The sequence below is a fragment of the Saccoglossus kowalevskii genome, chromosome 15 (genome assembly GCF_978046115.1).
Source record: "Saccoglossus kowalevskii chromosome 15, keSacKowa6.1, whole genome shotgun sequence".
In the NCBI taxonomy this organism is placed as follows: Eukaryota; Metazoa; Hemichordata; class Enteropneusta; family Harrimaniidae; genus Saccoglossus; species Saccoglossus kowalevskii.
In genome coordinates this window covers 16,670,966-16,687,735 of record NC_140655.1, presented here as the reverse complement: position 1 = coordinate 16,687,735, position 16,770 = coordinate 16,670,966, and the positions used below count along the sequence as shown (strand labels likewise).

Genomic DNA, 16,770 nt, shown 5'->3' with positions numbered 1-16,770 from the left:
GCGATGATTGTAGACATGAACATAGTAAAACATGCGATGATTGTAGACATGAACATAGTAAAACATGCGATGATTGTAGACATGAACATAGTAAAATATGTCGTGAGTATGTACTCAGTAAAAAAACTCCATTACCTTTTTCACTCTCCTTTACTTTTTGCTTATTAAACAGTAGATAACGAGGACTTTCAGGACAGAATGGAAGCGTTAGAATTTGGTAAACAGCAGGTATAATAGTTAAACCAAGCAGCAATGGCCAATACTGTTCAGTACCTGCAGAAAAAATACATAGCTGTAATAGTTGTAATAGGTAGATTGTGTGATTGTGTGTTATGAACAAAAAATAAATACCTCTAGAAATGCTTTTTTGAATTCTGTTAATATATTCAATAACATTTTAACAAAATCCAAGGCAACAATGGCTACCAATCAGCCATCTTGAATCAGATAGTTAAAGCGTGGTGGTTGTCGTGCAGCGCGTGTTCGAATTTCATGTAAATAAACAATGTATTTTACATGCGTTGTATATGTTGCTATGAGTCCCATATCAAACAAGACGCGGCACGACGACTGCCGCCCTTTAAACAAATGAATGTGTAAGTGACATGTCAAGTTTGAACAGGATAAATAGATGAATTTAGCAAATAGGTAAATGTATAAGTCTCTCTTCAACTGATTGGGAACAGATGATTGGTTACTTTACCTAATATTTCATTCAATCCCAATATCTGTGATACTAAAACACCAATAGTCACAAACAGCTGATGAAAAACCCCCACAGCACCTCGTAAATTAGTAGGTGCTATCTCCGATAAATACATGGGTACTAATCCAGTACTAATACCTGGAAATAAGTAATCAGAAAATATGTAATTTACATTAAAATTAATATTGAAAATGAAAAATGTATATGTATGAACAAAATGATTTGTATGAACAAAATAAAAGATTAGTCATAAAAATTGTAGTATACTTATGAATGCAGAATAATATGTGATGAGTATATAGACATGAACATAGTGAAATATGTGATGAGTATATAGACATGAACATGTGATGAGTATATAGACATGAACATAGTGAAATATGTGATGAGTATATAGACATGAACATGTGATGAGTATATAGACATGAACATAGTGAAATATGTGATGAGTATAGACATGAACATAGTGAAATATGTGATGAGTATATAGACATGAACATAGTGAAATATGTGATGAGTATAGACATGAACATAGTGAAATATGTGATGAGTATAGACATGAACATAGTGAAATATGTGATGAGTATATAGACATGAACATGTGATGAGTATATAGACATGAACATAGTAAAACATGTGATGAGTATATAGACATGAACATGTGATGAGTATATAGACATGAACATAGTAAAACATGTGATGAGTATATAGACATGAACATGTGATGAGTATATAGACATGAACATAGTAAAACATGTGATGAGTATATAGACATGAACACGTGATGAGTATATAGACATGAACATAGTAAAACATGTGATGAGTATATAGACATGAACATAGTAAAACATGTGATGAGTATATAGACATGAACATGTGATGAGTATATAGACATGAACATAGTAAAACATGTGATGAGTATATAGACATGAACATGTGATGAGTATATAGACATGAACATAGTAAAACATGTGATGAGTATATAGACATGAACATGTGATGAGTATATAGACATGAACATAGTAAAACATGTGATGAGTATATAGACATGAACATGTGATGAGTATATAGACATGAACATAGTAAAACATGTGATGAGTATATAGACATGAACATGTGATGAGTATATAGACATGAACATAGTAAAACATGTGATGAGTATATAGACATGAACATGTGATGAGTATATAGACATGAACACAGTAAAACATGTGATGAGTATATAGACATGAACATGTGATGAGTATATAGACATGAACATAGTAAAACATGTGATGAGTATATAGACATGAACATGTGATGAGTATATAGACATGAACATAGTAAACCATGTGATGAATATATAGACCTGAACAGTAAAATATGTGATGAATATAGACATGAACATAGTAAAACAAGTGATGAATATAGACATGAACATGTGATGAGTATATAGACATGAACATAGTAAACCATGTGATGAGTATAGACATGAACATAGTAAAACATGTGATGAGTATATAGACATGAACATAGTAAAACATGCGATGAGTGTAGGTAGACATGAACATAGTAAAACATGTGATGAGTATAGACATGAACATAGTAAAACATGTGATGAGTATATAGACATGAACATAGTAAAACATGTGATGAGTATAGACATGAAAGTACATGTGTATGTGAAATAAAAGTCGATTCATAGACTAAATGAAAGATGACTCACCACAATAAAATCCTATGATAAATCTTCCTATTACTAGCATTTCGTAAGAAGAAGCTTGTTTACTGAACCACATTAACAACCCAGCCAGTATTGATAAGACAGTACTAAACAGCATTCCATGACTCCTGACAATTTGGCAAACATGATATGTAAACATCTTTGTACAGATACATGAACACTTTGTAAACACATGTAAATGCAAACAACTGTTCAATATGAACACCTGTATAATATTGACATCTGTATAATGTGGACATCTGTACAAATGAACAACTGTACATTATGAAGACCTGTACAATATGAACACCAGTATAATATGAACATCTGTATAATATGAACATCTGTATGTGGACATCTGTACAAATGTCCAACTGTACAATATGAACACCTGTACAATATGAACACTTGTATAATATGGACATCTGTATAATATGGACATCTGTGCAAATGAACACCTGTATAATATAAACACCTGTATAATATGAACACCTATATAATATGGACACCTGTACAATATGAACACCTGTACAATATGAACACCCGTACAATATGAACACCCGTACAATATGAACACCCGTACAATATGAACACCCGTACATTATGAACACCCGTACAATATGAACACCTATACAAGTTGAACACCTATACAAGTTGAACACCTATACAAGTTGAACACCTATACAATATGAACACCTGTACAATATGAACACCTGTACAATATGAACACCTGTATAATATGGACATCTGTATAATATGGGCACATGTACAATATGGACACCTGTACAATATGAACACCTGTACAATATGAACACCTGTACAATATGAACACCTGTATAATATGGACACCTGTATAATATGGACATCTGTATAATATGGACATCTGTATAATATGGACATCTGTATAATGTGGACATCTGTGCAAATGAACACCTGTACAATATGAACACCTATACAATATGAACACCTATACAAGTTGAACACCCGTACAATATGAACACCCGTACAATATGAACACCTGTATAATATGGACACCTGAACAATATGAACACTTGTACAATATGAACACCTGTATAATATGGACATCAGTATAATATGGACATCTGTACAATATGAACAACTGTACATTACAAAGACCTGTATAATAAGGACATCTGTTCAAATGACCAACTGTCCATTATGAACACCAGTATAATATGAACACCTGTACAATATGAACACCTGTATAATATGGACACTTGTACAATATGAACACCTGTACAATATGGACACCTGTATAATATGGACATCTGTATAATCTGGACATCTGTATAATCTGGACATCTGTACAAATGAACAACTGTACATTATGAATACCTGTATAATATAAACACCTGTATAATATGAACACCTGTATAATATGGACACTTGTACAATATGAACACCTGTACAATATGGACACCTGTATAATATGGACATCTGTATAATCTGGACATCTGTATAATCTGGACATCTGTACAAATGAACAACTGTACATTATGAATACCTGTATAATATAAACACCTGTATAATATGAACACCTATATAATATGGACACCTGTACAATATGGACAGCTATACATGTTGAACACCTGTACAATATGAACACCTGTACAATATGGACACCTGTACAATATGGACACCTATACAAGTTGAACACCTGTATAATATGGACACCTGAACAATATGAACACTTGTACAATATGAACACCAGTATAATATGGACATCTGTACAAATGAACAACTGTACATTATGAATACCTGTATAATATAAACACCTGTATAATATAAACACCTGTATAATATAAACACCTGTATAATATGAACACCTGTACAATATGAACACCTGTATAATATGGAAACCTGAACAATATGAACACTTGTACAATATCAACACTTGTACAATATCAACACCTGTATAATATGGACATCTGTATAATATGGACACCTGTACATTATGAGTACCTGTACGATATGAACACATGTATAATATGAACACCTGAACAATATGGACACCTGTATAATATGAACACTTGTATAAATTGTAAAGCAGTAAATGGATGCATGTATCATAAGAATGAAAAAAAAAGATTTATAATACATTGGTGATATACACCAGTGTAACTGTAAAACATTGTATTTTGAAAACACAAGACATGAATGTCACAGTCCCCATCATTTAATTATAAAATACTCATGTTAAAATAATACATAGAACATCTGCAAACAGGTGAATTAATATGTACTCTATGTGGGTACAACTCATCATAAAGTGATTTCCCTTAATCTGAAAACTGTCATTGACCCGAGTCCAAAATCTCAAGAGTACACAAGTGCAACCAAACTATGTCTTATATATGTATACATGCTCAAGAAACTGCATTCATAAATCTGAGTAAACCTTGATGTACCTTTAATAACAACTTGACTTCTTTGTTACTTTAGGTCTTTGTATATTACCAGGACTGGGTTTGTTTCAGTATCACCACTATAATTCCCATCAAAATGTAGCCCTGACCCCCCTCTTAAGTTTCCTCTGAGATTCTTAATGGTATGACCCATTTATCCACTAGCTATATTTAGACCACATTTGTCAATGTGCTTGGCCAAAATTTATAAACAGTAACTGCAAAGTGTTTTCACTGATCTTCAACTTTGTGACAAGGTATTTTAGTGATGGCTCTTTATAATGGAATGCAATTTTTACAGCTTAACATCATTTCTGACCACTTTTTTTTTCAAGATTTCAGCGTTAATTTTATCATACAAACAAAAAGCAGGCTGTGGTCCATTTCTGTCACTGATTCAGATCAAGGTCATGACATCATTGACAACCCTAGCATCTAATCTAATTATTTATTCTGAGCATGCTCAGTTGTTATCTCAGTGTTGTTGGAAGAGGTAATTTATGATGATTGAAAATGGTGAAAAAGACCCTCTTAGGATTTTCAGATCCAGAAAAAAATTACAAGCATATTCAACAGTGACTTGTTCATCAATCTGCCAAGTTTCATCGATATCTGCTGCAGAATTTCTGAGATGTAAAGGAAACTGGGTGGACGGAAAGCCTGAACTAAGACTAAAAAATTAATAATTACCTTCCTACAGCATTAGCTATTTTACCAGCACAGAATGAACCAAACAATCCACCAATAGAAAATATAGCAACAATGAAAGCCCATAGAAATTGGATTCTGTCTTCTGGCATAAACTTGACATTGTAACGACTTTTGTAAGTGTCATTAATAAATGTCTCAATTAGCTATAATAAAAAGAATGATGAAACCATGGTTACAAAACTATTGCTCCATGCAAGCATTCAATTATTAGTGTAACACATTTTGTTTGTATGCAAATTAGTAAACCTTCATGGTTGAATTGATAATCAAATTAGTAAACCCTGTAATTTTATGAATACACTTCATTAACATATGAATAAAACTGAGACAATCTCTTGTGAATCAAATCTGCGGCTCATGAAGCAGGTTTCGGCAATGACACTGAGACTCGCACCCATTCGGCTCTCAGCCAACACATTGGTCTCTGGTTTTGTTTCTTAGGATTCATTCATGAGAGAATGCAAATAATTCTGTATTCTGTATGCAAACGTGAATCATTCTGTATGCAAATGTGAATCATTCTGTATGCAAATGAGAATCATTCTGTATGCAAATGAGAATCATTCTGTATGCAAATGAGAATCATTCTGTATGCAAATGTCAATCATTCTGTATGCAAATGTTAATCATTCTGTATGCAAATGAGAATCATTCTGTATGCAAATGTGAATCATTCTGTATGCAGATGTAAATCATTCTGTATGCAAATGTGAATCATTCTGTATGTAAATGAGAATGATTCTGTGTGTGAATGTGATTCATTCTGAATGCAAATGAGAATCATTCTGTATGCAAATGTTAATCATTCTGTATGTAAATGTGATTCATTCTGAATACAAATGTGAATCATTCTGTATGCAAATGTAAATCATTCTGTATGCAAATGTAACTCATCCTGTATGCATATGTGAATTATCCTGTATGTAAATGAGAATCATTCTGTATGCAAATGAGAATCATTCTGTATGCAAATGTGAATCATTCTGTATGCAAATGAGAATCATTCTGTATGCAAATGTGAATCATTCTGAATGCAAATGTGAATCATTCTGTATGCAAATGAGAATCATTCTGTATGCAAATGTAAATCATTCTGTATGCAGATGTAAATCATTCTGTATGCAAATGTGAATCATTCTGTATGCAAATGAGAATGATTCTGTGTGTAAATGTGATTCATTCTGAATGCAAATGAGAATCATTCTGTATGCAAGTGTGAATCATTCTGTATGCAGATGTAAATCATTCTGTATGCAAATGTGAATCATTCTGTATGCAAATGAGAATGATTCTGTATGTAAATGTGATTCATTCTGAATGCAAATGTGAATTATTCTGTATGTAAGTGTGAATGATTGTGTATGCAAATGAAATGTGAATCATTCTGTATGTAAATGTGAATCATTCTGTATGCAATTGTGAATCATTCTGTATGCAAATGAGAATCATTCTGTATGCAAATGTGAATCATTCTGTATGCAATATTGAATCATTCTGTATGCAATATTGAATCATTCAGTATGCAAATGTGAATCATTCTGTATGCAGATGTAAATCATTCTGTATGTAGATGTAAATCATTCTGTATGCAAATGTGAATCATTCTGTATGCAAATGTAAATCATTCTGTATGCAGATGTAAATCATTCTGTATGCAAATGTGAATGATTCTGTATGCAAATGTGAATGATTGTGTATGCAAATGAAATGTGAATCATTCTGGACGCAAATGTGAATCATTCTGAATGCAAATGTGAATCATTCTGAATGCAAATGTGAATCATTCTGTATGCAGATGTAAATCATTCTGTATGCAAATGAGAATCATTCTGTATGCAAATGAGAAACATTCTGTATGCAAATGTGAATCATTCTGTATGCAAATGAGAATCATTCTGTATGCAAATGTTAATCATTCTGTATGTAAATGAGAATCATTCTGTATGCAAATGGAATCATTCTGTATGCAAATGAAATCATTCTGTATGCAAATGAGAATCATTCTGTATGCAAATGAGAATCATTCTGTATGCAAATGTCAATCATTCTGTATGCAAATGTCAATCATTCTGTATGCAAATGAGAATCATTCTGTATGCAAATGAGAATCATTCTGTATGCAAATGAGAATCATTCTGTATGCAGATGTAAATCATTCTGTATGCAAATGTGAATCATTCTGTATGCAAATGAGAATCATTCTGTATGCAAATGAGAATCATTCTGTATGCAAATGTGAATCATTCTGTATGCAAATGTGAATCATTCTGTATGCAAATGAGAATCATTCTGTATGCAAATGTGAATCATTCTGTATGCAAATGAGAATCATTCTGTATGCAAATGAGAATCATTCTGTATGCAAATGAGAATCATTCTGTATGCAAATGTCAATCATTCTGTATGCAAATGTTAATCATTCTGTATGCAAATGAGAATCATTCTGTATGCAAATGAGAATCATTCTGTATGCAAATGTGAATCATTCTGTATGCAGATGTAAATCATTCTGTATGCAAATGTGAATCATTCTGTATGTAAATGAGAATGATTCTGTGTGTGAATGTGATTCATTCTGAATGCAAATGAGAATCATTCTGTATGCAAATGTTAATCATTCTGTATGTAAATGAGAATCATTCTGTATGTAAATGAGAATCATTCTGTATGCAAATGAAATCATTCTGTATGCAAATGAGAATCATTCTGTATGCAAATGAGAATCATTCTGTATGCAAATGAGAATCATTCTGTATGCAAATGTCAATCATTCTGTATGCAAATGTTAATCATTCTGTATGCAAATGAGAATCATTCTGTATGCAAATGATAATCATTCTGTATGCAAATGAGAATCATTCTGTATGCAGATGTAAATCATTCTGTATGCAAATGTGAATCATTCTGTATGCAAATGAAAATGATTCTGTATGTAAATGTGATTCATTCTGAATGCAAATGTGAATCATTCTGTATGCAAATGTGAATCATTCTGTATGTAAATGTGATTCATTCTGAATACAAATGTGAATCATTCTGTATGCAAATGTAAATCATTCTGTATGCAAATGTAACTCATTCTGTATGCATATGTGAATTATCCTGTATGTAAATGAGAATCATTCTGTATGCAAATGAGAATCATTCTGTATGCAAATGTGAATCATTCTGAATGCAAATGTGAATCATTCTGTATGCAAATGAGAATCATTCTGTATGCAAATGAGAATCATTCTGTATGCAAATGTAAATCATTCTGTATGCAGATGTAAATCATTCTGTATGCAAATGTGAATCATTCTGTATGCAAATGAGAATGATTCTGTGTGTAAATGTGATTCATTCTGAATGCAAATGAGAATCATTCTGTATGCAAATGTGAATCATTCTGTATGCAAATGAGAATCATTCTGTATGCAAATGTGAATCATTCTGAATGCAAATGTGAATCATTCTGTATGCAAATGAGAATCATTCTGTATGCAAATGTAAATCATTCTGTATGCAGATGTAAATCATTCTGTATGCAAATGTGAATCATTCTGTATGCAAATGAGAATGATTCTGTGTGTAAATGTGATTCATTCTGAATGCAAATGAGAATCATTCTGTATGCAAATGTGAATCATTCTGTATGCAGATGTAAATCATTCTGTATGCAAATGTGAATCATTCTGTATGCAAATGAGAATGATTCTGTATGTAAATGTGATTCATTCTGAATGCAAATGTGAATCATTCTGTATGTAAGTGTGAATGATTGTGTATGCAAATGAAATGTGAATCATTCTGTATGTAAATGTGAATCATTCTGTATGCAATTGTGAATCATTCTGTATGCAAATGTGAATCATTCTGTATGCAATATTGAATCATTCTGTATGCAATATTGAATCATTCTGTATGCAAATGTGAATCATTCTGTATGCAGATGTAAATCATTCTGTATGTAGATGTAAATCATTCTGTATGCAAATGTGAATCATTCTGTATGCAAATGTAAATCATTCTGTATGCAGATGTAAATCATTCTGTATGCAAATGTGAATGATTGTGTATGCAAATGAAATGTGAATCATTCTGAACGCAAATGTGAATCATTCTGAACGCAAATGTGAATCATTCTGAATGCAAATGTGAATCATTCTGTATGCAGATGTTAATCATTCTGTATGCAAATGAGAATCATTCTGTATGCAAATGAGAATCATTCTGTATGCAAATGTGAATCATTCTGTATGCAAATGTAATCATTCTGTATGCAAATGTGAATCATTCTGTATGCAAATGAGAATCATTCTGAATGCAAATGAGAATCATTCTGAATGCAAATGTGAATCATTCTGTATGCAAATATGAATAATTCTGTACGTAATCTTACTGAAAGTAAACTTGAATCATTCTGTAAGCAAATGTGAATCATTATGTATGCAAATGAAAGTAAAAAGTAAAGCATAGTTCTCCACAAATTAAATCATGCCTGTATTTTCATATATTAAAATTGATTTTGCTTGGAAATTGAATTTTTGTTTAAGCTTTTCTAAAATTCTAACAAAGTAACACATGTTAAACTGATGCCCATAGGACCAGGAACATAAATAGTTTTGTTCTAGATCTAAGGATAAACAAATTCCGGTCCTAAAATATTTTAAATCATTTTCAATTTTTTTTTTATTTTTACAATAATGTGACAGAGAAAAAGTTATAAGTCAACCCTAATGACAATGAAAGCTTTACAACCAATGACAAGAGTCAAGTCAGTCACAACACCAGTCTGGTCTAGCAACAAGATACATTTTCTAATCCCTTGTTTATCTTATCTTGCTTTCATGGATTGCTTGTATAAAATACAAGGAATATGTGCTTACCATTTGCGGTGCATTAACAACACCTGTATTGTAACCAAACTGAAACGAACCCCACACAGCAGACGAAACTGCAAAAATCAAAGTAACTGTCACATGATCCTGAAAATAAAGATATAATGACCTAGTAAAATAAAATATTACAATGACAATAGTACGACAACGTAGCATTTTATAAAACCATTTTTACAATTCATTTACATTTTTACAATAGATTTTGATTTTATCATTCTGAATGCAAATGTAAATCATTCTGTATGCAAATGGGAATCATTCTTAAATGAGAATCATTTTTAATAACCATTTTCGATTCTAAAATTGATTTTTAACACATTTTCGTTCGAGTATCGATTTTTATTTTAAAACATATTGTTTAAATCAAGTATCGTTGTTAAAATCTGTTTTCATTTTTAAAATCAATTTTTGTATTAAAAATCCATTTTAGTGTTTAAAATCCATTTTTATTTTCAAAATTCATTTTCATAATCTGTTTTCATTTTTACAATAGAGTGGCACAATGGATGATATAAAAAAATAAGTGCCAAATATTCCTTTTAATATAATTATGATAAAGGTATATAGCTGTGTAGCATTCATATAATCCAAATAAGCAGATATTATATTTTTATTTCAGCCAGAATGTCACATCAATTGTTTCTATTTTTTTCTATAATTTGAAATGATGCATGCTGGGATTTAATAAACATTACAGCATTCAACATGTATACATTTTTTATTAAATTCTTATTACTAATGAGAGTACAAATTAAATTCAATTACATCAAAATTTCAATTACATCACAAAAAGGCAAGGAAATATTGTAGTAAAATTGTTTTTTATCTCTTTTTTTTGTCAATTATTCAACAGGTGAATATATCAGTAAATATTGTTAAGAGCAAAAAAAAAAATATTGACTGGGCATTCTATATGTATTTACCAAACAATGTATACTAAATATGTAATACAGTATTACACATTACAGTTTTACGATACAATACCAAATTAATTGATCTGAGTATACAATCCTGTTCTATCTGCACCGAAATGTACGACACATTCGAGTGGCGCATGTTGCAAATACAAATTGAAAATATAAATTGCAATTTTTAAATGTTTTACTATTTCTAAGCTCTCTCATATATAATATTGGTATGTTAAAATATTTACAAGTAAGCTATGAAAATCCTCTTGACAATATGAAAATTAATGTTTTTTAAATTGACGTGCATTATAAGTAGAAACACCAATATATTTTGTTTTTGTATGATTTATTGAAGGTACAATGATTTTGTTGATGTGTAGCTTTTACATGCTGGTTGAGACACAGTATATCACAATATTCTAGGTATGAATTACATGTGGTTCACAGCAATTCACCAGTCAGAGGTCGAAGGTCGAAACGGTGTACACCATTATGACTTGTCTTTGTTAACAAAACTGATCCAAGTAATGTGCGAAATGACATTGGATGACAAACTGACAGATGTGTGGTAGGGAACCCAAAACATAATGTCCCATTTCAAAATATCTTGATGGAAAAAATGAAACTTGGTTAGTGCTTCACAAATGATATGGAGATGACTTTGATTCATAAGAGACTGATTACCTGGGTTTTATCAAACAGAAAATCCATGGCCCAAACCATCGATATAAATATTTATCTTAGGGTAAATTGCACTTTATGGGGTACAACACAACATTTGTAATGGAACCCATGCCAATATTTGTCAATGGAATTATGCTATAGAAGGTCTAAAACATGAATTACACTATGTGTGGATGCAGTATATATCAAGCTTTCTGAATTTGAAGTCAATGTTCTTATAAAATTTACATACTGAAATTGTGGCAGATGGCCCAGACTTCATGCTGAAAATCTACATATTAATCAACTTATGAATATTCATGATCTCATTCAAAGCATCATTTACAGCCAAAACAAAGTCAGCTTGGACGTTCAGTTGTGAGACGTGACAAAATAAATGGTGCCAGCGATAGATTTCGAGTATGAAAGAACAAAATAAACGCTATCAAAGGCGCCGACCACACGCGTTGGAAATAAATAGAACGCGTTGCAACGTGAAATCTCACCTACACCTTTCACTCACGCAAACGCACACACATGCTATTTCCGTATATTGAATACGTTGGCAACAGAAGGGACAAGTTTGAATCATCTTTGTATTACCGGTACAACACAACTTGAAAGCAACAGTTTCACACTGAATATATGTTCATTAATTATCAAACTAAACATTCAATGAAGCGGACTGCGACGGTTAAGACGAAAAGACAAGGCTAAGACGAAAAACATGTGACAGCACGATTATGCTCGTCTACTACATGCCCGGGACTACACGTTCAAGTATCCAACTTCCCAATACAAAACATGATTAGTATCAGCAATAATTTCTAGTACTGCCTTGATAATTGCATATTATTAGTTTACATCAGACATGTCCCTGTACAGGATTTTTTAACAATGTCTCAAATTTTCGAAAGAATATTTAAATAAGTTGGGATGAATATGAATTGAATTTCCATCTGTTAAAAATCAGCTAAACAGTTCACCACCACGATTATAGTGAATTGGCGAGTTATCAACGAAGATGACTGAACATCTCCGGTCATGAGCTGGCTGTTTTGAATTTATCCACTTTTACAGTGATGAATATTGCGTTCGAGTTGAGTTACTTGTAATTACAAGCTTGATTTACATTTTTCTTGTGGTGTTTTTCGTCAATGTATTAAATATGAGTGCGTTGGGGAAATAGCATAATTATATTGCGTCAGTGAATAAGGCTGGTGAGACTGTGTCACAACGCGTTCTATATATTACCAACGTGTGTGGTCGGCGCCTCTGATTGCGTTTATTTTGTATTTTTATTTTCAAAATGTATCACTGGCTGCGTTTTTTTTGTTACGTCTCGCAACTGAACGTCCAAGCTGACTTTGTTTTGGCTGTATTCCAAAAATAACTGAAATAGTGGTTTAATGAGCTTAACATGTCGCCCAGCCTTGGAATTTTCAAAGCAGAATATAATTTGGTCAGCGCTCTCGCTATAATGTCACATTTTCTGAATAAAAGTCGTAGAATAATTTAAAAGAACAGAGAAATTTGACTTGAGAAAATGAGTCAGACTTGGAAACAGGACATAGTGTATATGAGGTCCTGCAATGGAGAATTCTGATTGGTTAGGAGGCACTAGGTGTGTTACAAATAATATCCTTATGGGTGTACTTTTACAAATTGTTGATTATGATCTGAATATTAAATCCTGGTGAATCATGATTTTTTTTCCTGCAATTTGTAGATAATTAGACTATATTAATCTTGTAAAAACTGGACTGTATAAAATCACAAATGCAGGAGAATTTGTTTTTTTTATTGAAAAGTATTGAAAATAAATACCTAATACTGATGAGAGTAAAAATTAAATATTTTAATTACATCACAAGAAGGCAAGGAAATATTGTAGTAAAATTGGTTTTATCTTTCTTTTTTGTCAAATATTCAACAGGTGTATAAATCAGTGAACATTGTTAAGAGCAAAAAAGAAATATTGACTGGGCATTCTACATGTATATGTATTTACCAAACAATGTATACTAAATATGTAACACAGTATTACATATTACAGTTTTACGATGTATTACATAGAAATATTATGAAACTAAAAATACCAAATTAATTGATCTGAGTATACAATCTTGTTCTATCTGCACCGAAATGTACGACACATTTGAGTGGCGCATGTTGCAAATACAAATTTAAAAATATAAATTACAATTTTTAAATTTTTTACTATTTCTAAGCTCTCTTGTTTGTGTTTACCTTGATAGAAACATTGCTTTGGCAGCAAACAGATATTTGTTTTAAAAAGGGATAGTAGTTGTGTCACAGGTCAAACCTCATATTTGTGATTTCCATTAGAAGAGCACATTGGGTTGTATCAGAGGTACATTACTTGGGGTCTGCAACTACGGTGACATGATACCAAGATCCCGTTTCAATCTTGCTCTCGCATAAGTGTTCCAATTCAGAAAAATGTAAATGCGCATGCCCAAGGTAACTAGGATACTGGGATTTTCAGGTGGATCAAGATAGCTGCTCACGATATGACGGATTACAATAACTATATTTTCTGTACATTTTCGATGCATTACATTTTTTCACTATGAATGTGGTAATACATGTTTTATTGTTTTATTACAAACCGCCTATGTCATGTCAGAAGGTCGTAGCACCTGTCTCGCTATCTACGATATGAGACTTGAATGGGATCTTGGCATGATGTCACCATACAGTACTATGCACGTTGCAAACCCCAAGTAATGTACCTCTGGTTGTATGAAAATCAATGTTTATCAACACTAATGTCACACATGCGCAGCGAGATAACCATCGCCCTTTAAACTTAATTTAATTTGATTAATTTAATAAGTTAGGATATGTGGCGATGATATGTATATTTTCGGTTCGAAAAATAATTGTAGCATGTACTGTAAAATTACTAATTTTCACATGGTTTAAATTTTGCTGATTTACCATTTCAGGCATATTCAGTGGGTTTTAAATTCATGGTTTTATCATTTAGATAATGTGTTCTATGCTAAATTTTACATATTCACTGGGTTTTAATTTAGCGCAATTTCCAGTCAGCGAAATAAGCAAAATTAAAACCCAGTGAATAATTATTTCTTTTTCAGTAATTTCACGGTCTCTCATAGACGTAAGTCCACGTTGTATATGCGATAGCGGGACACTAAATAAGATTTGTTGAAAGCCCACATTTTTTATCGCAACTGCTACGGCATTGATCACGTCTGTTTCTACACACTCTGTCTCACCATTGCGAGACGGAATTTTATAAGCGTTTTACCTAATTTGAAAACCGTAATTTTATTTACAAAAGAAAACAACAGCTTACCCGTGCAACATGGATAATAGGGTTCTTGTCACCGTTGTCGTTGTTACCTTGTAGTTCACTGTAATAATTTTCATCGTCAAAATCCTTTTCGTCTTTCTCGTCTTCCATAGTTAACAACAGGTTCCGTCGTTCAGCACTTACTGCTATGTGCACCCATGGAGGTAGAAAAGAGAATGAGTGAGGACGCTATTTAAGCCTGTGTTAATCCTATGAACGTCCTTTGTCATCGCTAGTTATCGTTTTTATTTAGGATTCGTTTTATCCATATGAGCCATACTCTTAGCAAAATAATTTTAAAAATCTCGTTATTTTGTTTTTATTTTTTGCTAAAGTGTGGCACCAATACACTTCCGTAATATGATGATAGCCGCTTATTTATACAAGAAAAAGAGAGTAGAACTGAAAAAAAAAAATTTCGTTTAAACATGTCAATAAAATTGAATGCGCAAACCATAAATAAAAGAATTGTGCATGCGCAATGACCTTTATCGGGTCACATAGGTCATTTCACACTTTTAGGTACCGGAAATTCCGCATACGAACGCTTCCAAGATGAGTGATTACTTATTTCCTGATAGTTTTCATCGCAAAAGTAGTCAAAATTTAGGCATTGATAAAAAAATCCGCAAATTTCCGCAGTGAAATTTAAAAATACATGATAAGTTTATCTGGTTTATAACAAGATGTTTTGACGGGCAGTTTTCATCGGTGTGCAGATGTTGAAAATCGCGCCCTTTTTCAGTGGTTTTACACTCAGTCACACTGAGATTGTGACTCAGCGTACGTCTTTCACTGTATTATTGTTGTCTGTTTGGGCATGCGCAGTGCGTCGAGAACCCTCGCAAAGCTTCTGAATATAGCTGAAACACGTAAGCCGATTGTACAGCGTGTTTGCCAACTAATTAAAATGTGTACAGAGTTAACAATCCCAAAGCATCATGAAACCAGCAGAAACAATAGCGTCCTTACTCCTCTTTTCTACCTCCATGGTCCAACGCAAAGTGGCTACTAGTATGTGACTCCATGCACAACACACAAGAGCGCCGCCTGTGGTGACATTGGTATTAAAGGGTCAACATTTTAAACAGTACGTCGTCTGATGGCGTCCCACAACACACTTCCTCCACACCACATGCCGTGATTCAGGCCGCGACTAAATTATAACCCGATTGGATGCAAAACCGTGCGAGTGAACCCGGGGTGGATGCCCGGAGCGAATGTTACAGCATATCGGAGATATACTTTTATCCTAGCAAACAGCGTCGGCGAAAATCAAGAAAAATTATTTGGTATCCAGTGATCAGTTCTATCTATACTTAACTCCAATTATTCGTACAAATTAAACAACAAGCATGAAATGCGGTATGCGGTGGTTGCAGTACCCAGGAGCCACACGCGTTTATTACAAGTATCCCCCTTACATATGTA

The 16,770-nt window shown here is 32.6% G+C and overlaps 1 protein-coding gene across 1 annotated transcript in view; it reads right to left on the bottom strand.

Annotated features, from left to right (window-relative positions):
* Positions 1 to 16,385, bottom strand: part of LOC102807034 (solute carrier family 2, facilitated glucose transporter member 3-like) — a 33,683-nt gene extending 17,298 nt beyond the window's left edge. The window contains exons 1-7 of the mRNA XM_006819844.3: positions 16,312 to 16,385; positions 15,343 to 15,485; positions 10,414 to 10,512; positions 5,525 to 5,688; positions 2,412 to 2,536; positions 704 to 844; positions 136 to 273 (exon numbers count right to left, since the gene is read on the bottom strand). Coding sequence (XP_006819907.3) covers positions 136 to 273; positions 704 to 844; positions 2,412 to 2,536; positions 5,525 to 5,688; positions 10,414 to 10,512; positions 15,343 to 15,485; positions 16,312 to 16,330 — 829 coding nt within the window. The 5' untranslated portion in view covers positions 16,331 to 16,385. The remainder of the gene's footprint in view (positions 1 to 135; positions 274 to 703; positions 845 to 2,411; positions 2,537 to 5,524; positions 5,689 to 10,413; positions 10,513 to 15,342; positions 15,486 to 16,311) is intronic.
* Positions 16,386 to 16,770: the final 385 nt, after the last annotated feature.